This window comes from Cryptomeria japonica, chromosome 4 (assembly GCF_030272615.1).
Source record: "Cryptomeria japonica chromosome 4, Sugi_1.0, whole genome shotgun sequence".
Lineage (NCBI taxonomy): Eukaryota > Viridiplantae > Streptophyta > Pinopsida > Cupressales > Cupressaceae > Cryptomeria > Cryptomeria japonica.
The window spans coordinates 679,578,749-679,593,010 of NC_081408.1; the positions used below are offsets into that span (position 1 = coordinate 679,578,749).

General features: G+C 36.8%; 2 protein-coding genes across 2 annotated transcripts; one reads left to right on the forward strand and one right to left on the reverse strand.

The window, feature by feature from the left end:
* The first annotated feature begins 5,537 nt into the window (after window positions 1-5,537).
* LOC131028696 (UPF0481 protein At3g47200-like) lies at window positions 5,538-7,028 on the forward strand. The gene has a single exon (XM_057959030.2). It carries the CDS (start codon window positions 5,538-5,540, stop codon window positions 7,026-7,028), a length of 1,491 nt encoding a protein of 496 aa, XP_057815013.2.
* A 1,196-nt stretch (window positions 7,029-8,224) lies between these two features.
* On the reverse strand, window positions 8,225-9,649 carry LOC131028694 (UPF0481 protein At3g47200-like). The gene has a single exon (XM_057959028.2). It carries the CDS (start codon window positions 9,647-9,649, stop codon window positions 8,225-8,227), a length of 1,425 nt encoding a protein of 474 aa, XP_057815011.2.
* Between the last annotated feature and the right edge of the window lie 4,613 nt (window positions 9,650-14,262).

The window sequence follows — 14,262 nt, forward strand, 5'->3', positions numbered from 1 at the left end:
TGGGTGACACATCATTAGCACAAGCAGACCTCTCTGATTTCCTTGAAAGAGTTAAGAACCCAGCCCAAAATTCCATGATGGAGAACATTGTAAGAAGTGGTCTGGTTGAGGCAGCTGCATTTCTTGTTGCTGCACCATGCCCGGAGCTAGTTTTAGAATGTATGAACCAGTATGATGCAAAACACAGGTGTATTAGGGACATCAATGGTGAGGTGTTGTTGAAAATTGATAAGGAGACTGTAATGGCAACAATCAACATTCCTCATAAGGATTCATATGAAGATTGGACCATTGGTACTTGAAGAGCACTTACAAAAGTGTAATTGCTAGGAACTGGTTATTGACAATTCAAAAAGGAGGTTCCAAGTTACCAAGGCCACTCACCAGAGAGAATTTCATAACGGAGCTATGAGATATTGTTGTTCTATTGAATCGATTGAAAGGAAATGCTCATGCCTTTTATTGGGAAGACTGGATGTATTTCTACAATCAAGTCATGTTGAATGGAAGTGCGTACCTAGATTGGGAACAAGTTGTTGCAGAAAGATTGCATGAGAGTTTAAACAAATTTGCAGGGATGAGTGGTTTTTATATGTCCTCGTACCTATTTTATATGCTTGCTTGCACCCGAGATTGGAATGGCTTACACCATGAACCTTGGATTGATGGAATAAGGGTATATGAATACTATCCTCACCTGCAGAAACAAAGATATGCTGAAAACTTCATGAGATGGAATGACATTTTTGCAGGAAGATTGGTTCATGAGTTACAGGGTAACACAAACATGAGATTTCCAATAGAAGCAATGGAATCTATTGGTATTTATGGTAGTTTCTTCATCCAGTTTGCTCAGTTCACCTATATTGGAGTTGGAGGCTTTCAGGGTGAACCTTTTAGGTTACCTAGGTATGCTCTGGATAGCTATATTTTGATTGAAATCAGTCGACAACTAGCTTATATTGATAAGAGAAATGGAGGAAAGTCTGGAGTTGTCTTTCCAGTAGAGTTGGGATACTATAGCTGTAGATCTATTTTAGATGCCTTGAATCTTGAACTTGAATTCAAGAAGTTCAATCTGCAGTTATATGTTGCTAGACATAAATTTGATAGCCGAAGGTTTTCCATAGAGAACCTAAATGCTGATGTTGATTTCTGTCATGAACCTCAGCTAGAAGATTACTGGGAGAACTGTGATGATGAATTTGAAGTCAGAGGAAGATTGTGGTCGAGGTTCATAGTTCAACAAATTGTCACAATGGGTTTGTCCATGAATATCTCTGACGTACAAGAGGATGAAGGTGAGGAAGTTGTTGATCTCGAGTTCAACGAGAAGATACAGGGGCAGCCTATTCTAGAAGTTGATTGGGATAGGAAAGGGGATGACAACATTCAAGCTAGAACCTTCAATGTGATCAGACGGACATAAAGATGGCTAAAAGACCGTCATTTTGAACAACAACCCATGTCTGCACCTAAGAGTAGAAAAGTTGGTCGAGCTCGTTCAACTTCTCAAATATCTCTTCCTTCTTCTGACATTGCTATTGATATTGTAGGTAATGAGAAACAAAGAACCGAGAAAACCAAAATTGCAAACCTAGGAGAGTCTTCTCCGAGTTCCTCCCCTACTTGTGTCACCAGATCTCGTAGTAAGAAGAGTAGTCAGAAACTCCTTACAAGTCCACTTGTAGTAGATTTGGAATCCGAAGAAGAAACTAAAGGAATGATGGATGCTCAGATGCAAGACAAGCTCATTACTGGTGCCACTGATAAGGGAAAGGAAACCCAAGAAGCTGAGGATTTTGTGAACACCATGGCCTTTGTCATCACTAACCAGCAATCACCTCCCCCCAAGGAAACATCTACTGTTCCCAAATGGTTAAGTGCTTCGCTTACGAAAAAAGAAATGTAATTCCAATCTGAATTCCAAAGGAAGACATGGTTAGTAAGTGTCTGGGGAGAACATCAAAGTCCAATAGACTTAAAATTGAAGCGATGATAGATGTGGATGACCAAACATGACATTGGATTGCAAAGGTGGCTAGGCCCCCAACAGATACTTTAGATGCTGAGAATATCATTGAGAAGGACTTCGTTATTAAGAAGATTGATTTAGGGGCGACCTCTCAAGCAGTGGATGCTAAGCACCTGGAGACTTCCACCAAGAGAATTCTGATCAGAACCTGGAAAGGTGAAAAGGATAAAAATGAATTGAAGGATATCATAATGAAAATGGCCCAGTACATCAATGCTATACAAAATCCTAATCCACAACCGCTTTCTCAAGTTCCTTTGTCATTTGATCTAAGGTCACCAATGAACTAGAGATTGCTTGATCAGGTTCAAAGAAGTCGGATGGTAGTAAACGTCTTTAATTAATGGTTAGAATCAATTGCTCAGCAAGGTACTAGCTATATTTCTGATCTGGTCAAGGTATTTGAAAATGCAGAGTATGTAGGCAAGGAGTTGGAAAGAGAGATAATTGCTTGGGAAAAAGAGAAAAGCAAATGGGTGGTTGTATTAAAGAAAATGAGAGATACCCAGAGGTATGGAGTCATGAACTTTCTGGTAGAAAAGCCAGTACATGGTCTTGAAGACAATGTGCTTTTTGTATGCAAAGAAAATATTGAATGGAGGAACTCAATCATTGAATAGGGGCATGAAGAATCCATCAAGATTTTGAAGGAGTTAAAAGAACTGATTAATACTATGCAGAAAGATATGAAATGCATAGACATTCAACTCCTGAAAGAAGATAAGCAGATGCTTGAAGATTCATTTGATATGATTCAAGCCTTCAAGGATCGAGTGCAACAAATTCAGGAAGCAAAATACTTAACAATAGAGGATTTCTCAAAAAATGTACGAATTGAATCCATGCTAGTAGTTTGCAACGATCATCTTGAGACACATAAGGGTAAGGTTGTGTAGGTGAGCAAAAAGAAGGAAGTCTAGAAGTAGTGGATACTTCATATCGGTCTTCCACATTATCATCTTATTCTCAACTTATCCTTATCTCATTTGGAGTGGCAAAATATTCGAAGCACTCCTTCACCTCAAGACAAACAGGTGGAGGCCACGTCGTCTGTAGGAGCTTGATCGCATTACCATTTCTCGCGGCTTATGTCGCTTTTCTTGTTTAGTAGTTGTTTTTCAATTTTAAGGATAGACTTATTTAACTCTCTTGGGGAGTTAATCTTTTTACTCTGGTTTAATTGTAACAAACAATCATAGCCTGATGGCTATATATACTTGATTAAAAGCCTTGTAAAAGGTTTGAGAATTTTTGGGTTAAGATAGAACATAAAGCTTTATATTTTTTGCAATACTATGTACTCTGAAAGAAAGACAATTTGATTGCAACATTTTTTGTCTTATAAATCTCTGTGTTTATGAATTGAAGTGTGAATCTCTGTGAGGATTTGATTCAATTACATAATTTTTTATCTTTCTAAAACAGTGTATATGAGTGTGCAAAAGGAAAACTTTTGAAATGTCTATTTTGCTGATTAGAAGAATGAAAGTTTGTGAGCTTTTAGAAGAAATATGTGCTTGAAAATATTGCAGTGTTCATTTTGTGTTGACATATGAATGCTTAAATGCCTTTAATGCTTTCTGGTAAAAAGTGTGTACAAAAATTGTCATAACTTAAGCTTATTGAAAATCATTCTTGGGGAGCTGTACCCGTATGCAGAGGTTAATTGTTAAAGCAGTTATCCAACCGTTGGTGTGTTTTTGTCTTTTGTTTATGGGCATGCAAAAGTCAAAGAATTAGAACATGTAAAAGGCAAATCTATTAACCAACAATAACAAACTCCCAATTTTCTCCCACTTGTTGTATGCATTGCTTAAAGAATAATAAATAAACTCAAACATCAAGGAAGCAGTGCCTATAGCAAAAATGTACCATCAAGACATGTATAAAAATAACCAAAGTGATCACCATCTCAAACATGAACCCTCTCATTCTCCATCATGTCAATGTACAAAATATAAGATCCAATCCAAAGAGATGCCATGCACTAGTTAGAAGATAGAAAAAATTTAAACTTGGGAGGCCTAATACAAGAGGCTAGCCCAACAATTAAAGAGTCTTATTTCTTCATGTATTTTGATTATGCTAAATATAGTCAAATTTGAGATATATTTTTAAAGAAATAAAATTGAAGAGTATTCATGCCTACCACAACATAAGTTGTCATTTAAGATTTTTCTATATTTTGACATGGTTAAAGGGATCTTTTATGTTGAGTTCACTTGCAACAACTATAAGGGCTTGTCCTTATAAAATTGATTGGCCTGTAACAACTATAAATTATTTATTCTTTACTTAAAAAATGTGTACTAATGTATGCTAGGGATAGCGACAGGGAGAACGGTACAACTGACCTAAGTGCATAAGTAAAATGATTGTGATGTCGAACTGCCAGAAAGTGTGTGTTCCTTCTATCTATCCAAAACTTTCAGGCATGCATGTAGACAAAAAGGCTCTGTTCGACTGAAACATAATAGAGATGGCATTGAGTGCCCTTCCACGCGATCTCTAAATTGACCGATTCCTTGTGTATATTTGTATTAAAAGTGGCCTTGCATTTATCTTGTTGTTAGAACTTGAACTAAAAATTAGTGTATATGTGTCCAAGGATCCATTGTGTGGATTCATATTTAGTTGGGTCTTCATTTAGGACCACACTAAAAGTATTAAAGTCATTTATCAAACAATTCCAAATGTTGAAGCCAATAGAACATTGTTAAATTTGTTTTATAGAGAAAAATTTGAGACTTAAATCTTTGACATTAAAACAAGCTAACACTATAAATCAATCTTAAGAAGACATAAAAACTATAATCTTGAATGAAGTAAAATAACATTCTAAATTAAACTTAAAAAATGAATGAAAATTCTAATCTAAATTTAAAATGTTTTAATGATTTTTTATTAACATAGATTTTTTTTTATAATCAACAATAGCAATTATAATTCTTATTAAAAAAATTAAATATACATATGAATATTAAAAATAAATACTTTTTTAAAAAAATGAATAAATAAACACTATTTTAGAAAAGTGGATAAATGCTATGTATCTTTATTACATAATCACTCCATACCACAATTATAAAAATAATGTCACAGAATAGTTTATATCATAAAATTAATTTTTTTTTAAAAATCACTAGATTTTGTTGAAGATTAAATAGCTTTTAATCAGCATTTGTGCAGACAACAAATTTTTAATGCATTTAAAAAGCTTGCTTGTGAATTTTGCAAGGCTATATTCCAGATATTTGGATGGTCTGAAAACAACGGTGCCGTTGGCTTTCTCTTTAGTCTTTCGTGGGGACACAGAAAATGAAATGAGGAATTCTTCTGTGTCAAGAAAAGCATGATATACCACCATTCCTTTCCATCCCTATCTTCTCCCAGCATAGTTGTAATCATAGATTTGGACTTGGGTAATTCCTCTCTCTCACCTGTGCCGTCCGAAAGGAAGAATTGGTGCCAAGTCGAACTCGCGACCTCCTTTTCCTGTGTAATGGCTGAAAATAAATTGATTTCAGAAGAATGGAAGGAAGAGGTCAAAATTTTTCTGGAGGCCACTCCGCAGGCCGTTCCAGCAGATAGAGGTAGCGTGCGTCTGTCAAAGGCTCTCATGAATGCTAAGACAGAGGCCTACGCTCCTCGAATGGTGTCTCTCGGTCCTTACCACCATTTCTCTGTCAAAGACGAGCCCGTTGGGCCATTCCACCAACGCCTCACCCATCTTTCCCAAATGGAAGTTTACAAGCTCAGATCCACAAGGAAGGCCGCTAGGAACGATCCCGAGCTAATCAAAAAGTTGTTCGCAAGAGTGAGCCAGTCCGACATGATAGCCGAATTCAGGCAGTTTTACGACTGGAAGATAGAGGAGGACGATGTTCAAAACTTTGCGTGGATGATGATGATCGACGCCCTCTTCCTCTCCTACTTTCTCAAATCTGGGTTTGAGATTAATCGACAGGAGTCTACTGTGACTGTGCACAGCGGAGCCTCCAGTGACGTTATCCTCCCTGCAAAGGCAAGCTTAAGGTGTGATATTGTGAAGCTAGAAAACCAGATCCCTCTTTCTCTTCTCAAAAAATTGGATGAGATTGTTCATGAGACGAGCACACTTGATTCTATCTTCCACTCTCAAATGAGACATCTATCTTCCTTCCAGATTTCTGATATAGAAAAGTTACATTTCAATGAAAAGCATCTGCTGGGCTGTATCCACAAATATGTCTCTTCCTTCCTCCAAGTTAGCGGCGGGGAACAAGAGTCCCCTCCGACTTGGTTTCAGAGGGTTTCGAATGTCATGGGAAACCTGATTGCCCTAGTCTTCAGCTGTTGTTATCGTCATCCAGCCAAATGTGGTCAACGAGATTTTCTGGACAAATACAGTGCAAAGGAGCTGCGCAAAGCTGGGATCAAGTTCAAATCCTTCAAAGAAAAAGGTAAGATCAGATTTTGCAAGAACTCGGACACGCTTTATCTTCCTCAGATAACAATTTCGGACACGTACACTGAAGTGCTGTTGAGGAATTTGCTGGCATTGGAGTTCAATGAGGGGGCGCAAGAGAAACTCGTGACAAACTACGTGGAATTGATGGACTGCCTGATCGACACACCTGAAGATGTGGACTTGCTGCGAGAAAACCATGTGATTGATCGACAGAGCATGATGATTACTGACGAGTACGTGGCCAAGATGTGGGACGGTATGTCTAAGCCTTTTTTTCTTGCAGGTTTTCTGGAGCTTCCCGGGGGTCTGAAAGCTCAGATCAGAGAAGTGTTAATAAAAAATTACTACAAAAGCAAGATTAAGACTCAGTTGTCAGAACTATATTCCGAGTATCTGTCAAGTCCATGGAAGGTAATGGCTTTGTTGGTTGGAATTATTGTACTGGTGTTGACTGTACTACAAACATTCTGCTCTGTGCATAGTTGTCAGGCAGAGCAGAGTACAACAAGCAATGCCCGCAAGCGTTTCAGGCCTTTCGGATAGAGGCGCTGCACAAAGTGATTGCATGGAATCTGAGTGCCTGTAAAAGTGCCCCCAAAGATATTTAAGCATTCTTTAGGCTTATTTGCCAATAAGAAAGCCCTGCTGTAGTACATAGGTATATTTTGTGCTCGGTGAAAATCGTTGTGTGTATGCAAAATAATTATAGACATAATAATACCAGCCATTATTTCTCCAGAATGGCAGCTAATAGAACAAGACTCGTGCTGTGACTACTTGCAAGGTCTTGCGTTTGTTGTGTGCTAACTAGTTTGCTATGTAAGAAGATAAAATTAAAAAGACCAATGTGCACTTTCGTTAGTATATATTTTGCATCTTAATGTTTCTTTTTTATATACATGCTTAAAACAGATAGGTTATTTTTTAATTTATTGATGTAACAAAACATACAAGACGTATTATTTATAATTTGTAGAGACATGCATATGAATTTTGACTTTTAAATTTCTTTCCACATTATAACTTTAATTAAAATCACGGAGAAAGCTTTGGATATAGTATTACATAAGTGTGGATATGTGCTTTCAGGGAATAGTGTGAAATTATTTATAGCTTTGCACATGCCATGAAACTCGTGAGAACCCTGTGCCCACCAAAAAGTAAAGTAGTCATATACTTTCCCATATTCCTCTCTACTATTACATGACACCTTATTTTTTTTGACACTTAATTAATTAGAATACATTTTAAATAAATCCTTAAGTATATAAAATAAAATGCCCATTCATTGACTACCGAATCCTCTCTTTCCCTTAGTTGATTTCTCAAATGTTACATGGAATGCACCTTCAAAAGTCTCATGAAATTGAAATTCTATGGCATATCTTGATCTAATGTGGGTCAATCTAGTGCAAGATGTGCCATTCGTGATCATTTAAGAAAAATGATCTAAGCATTGACCAAAAATTAAAAACATAAACAAATAAAAGAGTCAAGGATGAATCCTTGTTTCTTGTATCTTAATTCAGAGAGCACCACAGAATTTTAATGCACCGGGATTTTACTCTGTGACATATACTTCAAGGTCTAGTAAGTGCACAACAATGTATAAAAGAGTCTCAAATATAACAAAACATGGCGAATTCAGAGAGAGCTGCAAGTACAAACAAAACATAATAAGCAGACACAACTTATCTCTGTTCTTTTATAACTAGGTAGAATTACCGCACTTCCATTCCTCAGTTTTCGCACATACCCAAAGCGGCTGAAATGGTTGCACTTGCGGCTGCCTCTGTCCGTTGACAATACTTGAGAGAGCAGAATGTCTGCACCATAGTCAAGAGGAGCACAAAAACTCCTACCATTAACGCTGCCAATTTCCATGGACTTGGGAAATACTCCGTACGGAATTCGTCCCAGCAACCCCTAATAAGGCTTCTGTAGTAGTTCTTGGTGAGCGCTTCTTTGATTTGAGCTTTCAAGCCGCCAGGAGCATCCAGAAAGCCTGTTGTAAGACACACAGGATTAGACATGCCGTCCCACATTCTTGCCACGTACTCATCAGTGATCATCGTGCTCTGCCGATAAATGACGTGACTTTTTCGGAGCAAGGCGACGTCTTCAGGGGTGTCGATGAGGCAGTCCATCAATTCCACGTAGTTCGTCACGTTTTTCTGCTGACCGGAGTAGTCATTGAACTCCAACGCCAGCAAATTCCTCAGCACCACTTCACTATAATGCTCTAGAATTCTGATTGGAGGAAGATAAAGCGTGTCTGAGGTCTTACAAAATCTGATCTTACTCGACTCCCCAGATGATCGAAATTTAATACCACCCCTGCGCAGCTCCTTTGCGTTGTATTTGTAAAGAAAATCCTGATGATGAGAGAAAAACGCACCCAACACTGCTGAAACTATGGTGTCTATCCCACTCAAAACTCGCTGCCGCGAAGTCCGCTCTTCTGCCACGATCTCAGGTTGGAGTTGAAGGATGGACGAGATACATTTGTGCATATGGGCTAGCAGATGCTTTTCATTCTCTATCTTGATATTTGGATTACCCACCTGGAAACAAGCCCTACACAGACTACAAATTTGAGATTTGATAACAGATGCATCTAATTCCACTTGTGTGAGAAGGAAAATCGGGATCTGATTTTCCAGCTTCACAATGTCACACAACACTAAGCTTTCCTTTGCAGGCATGATACTGTGGCTGGTGAATGCACAGAGAAAGTTGGAAAGGAACAGGGCATCTAACGCCATCATCCATGTAAACTCTGGAATGTCCTTCTCCTCAATGTTCCGCTGGTAAATTTGCTCAAACACAAATATCATGGGGTCCTCGGATATTTTTGTGAACAAGCGCTTGATGAAATCAGGATCTCTCTCAGTTGCTTTCTTGAGCTTGTAAAGTTCTAACTGTGAAAGATGGTGGGCAGGCTCCAAGGATTTATCTTTGGACCAGAAATGGTGGTAAGGACCCAGCGACACTAGTTGAGGATTGTATGCCTCTGCCTTGCTATTCACCAGGGCCTTGGGCACACGCATGCTTACTCTCACTTCAACATCTGAAACAGCTCGCTTGGCCTTTTCTAGAATTTCTTCGACATTAGAAGGCCATTCACCTGCAGCTGGTGGCCATTCACTTATAGCTGCTGCCATCACCACATATGAACAAACAGGTGAGATAAAATATGTAACAGCAGGGATAAGCTGCTATTTCCCCTTAGCAAATGGAGCGCGTAGGTATTCCGTGAGACTTCAGAATTTCTTGCATCCTCCATGAATTTAGAGCTGCAAAATTCGGAATATGTCTTAACCCCAGGCTGGAAAACTCTTTCTGTAGACGGTGAAATGTTGTCTTTCTAGATGTAAAATCAGGTATTCCTTTTTGTGATGGCAAAGAATAATACCTTATGTAATTTAGAAGTCGTAAGATAGAACCTAACACAATCAAATGAACATATATGAAAGAATCTTGTCATTTTTAGACCCTGAATATAGGGATTAGTTTGGGCTTTTCATGTATGCACAACTCTACAAAAGGAAAAATTATTTAGAGTTTCTTTAACGTTGTGGAAATTATTTGACCTTTTATTTGTAGTATTGATCCTATCTTTCTTTTTCGGGAACTACCCGTCATCAAACGACAAGTGACAGAGTGGATTTTTGTGACTACATATTTTATAAATATTTGGAGCCTAATATGTCAGTCTTCATACATGTTTTATAAATATTTGGAGCCTAGTGCATCAAATAAATTGAAGTCTAAAAGTCTTGAGCAATCATATGAGATATTTTTGAAGACTATGATAGAAGTGAGTATTATAATAAGTTTAAGGTATGTGAGATTAAATCTTATAATAGCTATATGAAAAGGTAAGTGTGGGTATTACTTTTTAATTTTACCTATCAATTATTGGATTTAATGGCATTGAGAGTGCAGATGATAATGTTTAATCTAATGAACATGAACATTATTCTCTATTTGATATCCTTTTATTCTTTATTTTTTTGGAGGATTATGTTAATAATGATGAGTCTAGTACATGCATTTGCTCACATGAAGATAAGGTCGAAAGATCCTATATCCATGAATTACAATATGCTAATCAAAATTATGGTGTAGAAGTTAACTTGCAAGTTGCTAAATCTACCTAAGTTGAATATAATGGCATTGTTGATCATGTGGATGCACATTGAAACCTCTTCACCATGCTAATTATTCTATAAAGAAGTTGCAAATATATAAAGCTCAAGTGAATGTATTTCTATATAAAAGGAGGAAGATAAAGAGACTAAATACATTTATTTATAATAATAGTTACTATAAAGTTTTTGATTAAAATAAGGCAGGTTTTTGACAAGGCCCAAACCCTAGAACTAGACTAGGAGGTTGCCAAAGGAGTAACCAACAACAATGGAAAAAAGAGGATTGAAACAAAATTACAACCGACTTGTAGGACAACAATCCTATAATAAAACCAAACAACCAAGAACAATTGGAAAAATCAATTATTATTTGAGATGGGACCTAACTTTACACTGAAAGGAACTACTTGAGAGGGAGAGATTTTCAAAGACTTATTTTTTCCTTGTGTAAAAAAACTATTCAACTAGTGTAGTAGGGGTAGGAGGCATCGAATTAGTAGAATCATCCAAATTATTATTGTGAGTCATCAAGAAAAACTATGACATAGCTCAAATGATATTTTTTCCACTAAGTAGAGGAAGACCTTAGATGAGAGTTGTGGGGGCAAGTAGAGGTCAAGTGTTCAGTAGTAAAACAATGTCTACAACCAAAATAATGTCCTCATAATTGATCATCTAAGTTGAAGGATACTCATTCACCTATAGAATAATCTCACTTAGTAAAGCCTTCGATAGATCCATATCCATAAGGATATAGGCATAGCAAGTATGAGAGAAATTACTAGTATCTAAGTCCATGTTAAGGAAAACGACCTAGAGCATCACCAATAGCCTCATAAGTTGAATTGCAAAAAAATTGTAGGGGGAGATTGGGAAGTCACTTGGTTATTATAATACTTATTATAGGTAGCTTTGTGTTTATCCTTTAAGAAATGGCTAGTCTACTAATGTGAATGAGTGTATTAGATGTTATACTATGGTTGAGCAAGAAATACAATATCATTCATGGGTGATCAATATTTTCAAGTGATGATCTTTCATACAAGAAATGTACTTAGCTTTTCTAAAGCCTTGTAACAAAATCAATTTTTTACGGACTAACATGCAACACATATTTTGTACATTTTTCAGCCATATAGATTTAGTCTCAGTCACGCTTGCATGTCAAAGACTACAAGTTGTTTTTGTCCAAGGGTTTAGATTTTATTTCCTAGTATCTTTCTATCCTATATGTATATTTGTGTTTTTATGGGTTTATCTTTTATCTCCCCCCTCGTGTTCCTTTTTTTGGTTTACATCTCGAATTTATCCTTGAATCCTTTTGTATCCACTAGAAATGCACATCTACATGAGAGTCTTTATTGGCACCCATAAGTGCTTCTACAAAAAATTTCTCCAAGCTCTATATAAACCATGGTGATAACTAATCTAAGACCTACTATATGATGGTTTGTGTCTATAGGTTTAGGATTTGGTTGTGTGCATTAACACTAATAAATCCAATAAACTTCATTATATTTACCACATCATTCTTAAATTTAGTATATTGTGTCCCCTAGGTGTCAAATATGATGTTCCTTAGTTGTCTTTCCTCTATTTAGTTTTGAGCTTCATCAATATCCTCATGGTGGTCTACACACGTGTTTCTAATTTTAGTATTTTCTTTTCTCTTGGCTTCCCCCTAATTCATAATTTTTAAATCATGCCTTATTTCATATTCTTTTACACACCAAAGTATTCTTTGTAAAGTTACTTGAAATGCTTGATTGGTGCATGCATAACCTATTCATATGCACAATTGTCCAATGAATGAACTAACACTACCACTTATCAATTTTATTATAACCAATAGTTAACCCATTGGGCTAGTCTCTCAATATTATCTATTAGCTTGCACTCTCTCACTAGTCCTATGCTCATATATCCCAATTGCATCTTATACTTATTGTTAGCCACTTATCCTATTGTTACTTTTCATGAACCCATTCATAGTGGATGCTTCCTTTATAAAACATAATCCCTTCCAATGCACATGTTTCTTCGCCCACCATAAGCTATCCGATGCTAATCATAAGCATCATGATGCTAATTGGATTACATAACCTACTTGTGACATCTAAGGAAAACCTACACCCTTAACGTCAATGACTTGCAAGAACTATACCCAATAGTGTTATTCACATGTTAGCACTCACACACAATAATGAAAGGCAAACTTGACATACACCAAGAACACACATGTGACACCATTTAGAATATAAAATTAAAATGACATATCTTACTACATGAAATTTTTTCTTCTTCTCTCTTTGCATGTAGAGACTTTTTCTTTATCTCTTCATTCTCATACACCACCTTAACACTCCTAATGCTCGAGATATCTAGGTCAACATGCCTCTAAATATTAGGGATCAACCTATTAGGGCCTCAACTTGAGCTATGTAGTTTAAGCTCATCCACTCGACTCCTAATATATAGTATCAACCCTCACTTCCTCTCTTCTCTCTTCCTTACTACACTTTATTACACTCACAAGTCACCTATATCTTCTCTCAATCTCATACACCACCATAACACTCTAAATCCATGAGATCTCTGGGTTGATTGCCTATAAATATTAAGGATCAACTTGTTAGTGCCTCAACTTGAACTACATGGTTTGTGCTCATCCTCTCAACTCCTCAACTTTAACCTAAACCCTCTCTTCCTCTCTACTCTCTTCCTTACTTATGACACCTTATTGCACTCACTTGTAGCTTCTCAGCCCCTCTCTCTCTCTCTCTCTCTGTCTCTCTCACACACACACACACACACAAAAGTTTCTTCTACTTATTTCTCACTTGTACAATTTCTCCCTTTTTCCTTCACACTAAGAATCCAATATCATATGTGGCTCCTTCCCACTAACCTTCTCATAGAATTTTAATTATAAAAAAATTTACAAGGCATAAAAATTGTAATGATTAAATATATTAAAGAACTTCCATATGGGAAACTCAATTTGAACCATCCTACCAAATTCAAAAGTAACCTTTCGAAAAATATCTATTATTTATCTAATAAAAACTTTGGTGCTTGGATGAGAGATCCAAAAGCCCACCCGTCGTTCGAGTAGATAGGGCTAGCGTTCGTCTGTGAAAGGCTTTGATAAATGCTAAAACAGAGGCGTAAATGCTAAAACAGAGGCATACGCTTCTCAAATGTTTTTGCTGGGATGTAACAAAATATACTAAACGTATTATTTATAATTTGTAGAAAGATTCATAAGAATTTTTACTTTTAAATTTCTTCCCGATTCAGACTATAATAAAAACGGCTGTTCATTTGAGAGTAAGCCAAAATAGTAAATTATGGCGAAAGTTTTGGATATAGTATGACGTAAGTGTGGGTATGTGCTTTCCTCGTCTGTCAGAGAATAGTGTGACGTAAGTGTGGGAATGTGCTTTCCCTGTTTGTGAAATTATTTATAGCTTTGCCTTTGCGCAGGCCATGAAACTTGTGAGAACCCTGTGCCCACAAAAAAGTGATACAACCCCATCATTTACTTTCTAAATTCTTGTGCGCTTGGGAAGTTACAGAAGAGTAAAGCAGCATTTACAAAGTAGCAATGAGGATAAATTAGC

Excerpts from the sequence above, each read along its gene's own strand:
- LOC131028694 (XM_057959028.2), bottom strand. The coding sequence starts at position 9,649 with ATGGCAGCAGCTATAAGTGAATGGCCACCAGCTGCAGGTGAATGGCCT.
- LOC131028696 (XM_057959030.2), top strand. The coding sequence starts at position 5,538 with ATGGCTGAAAATAAATTGATTTCAGAAGAATGGAAGGAAGAGGTCAAA.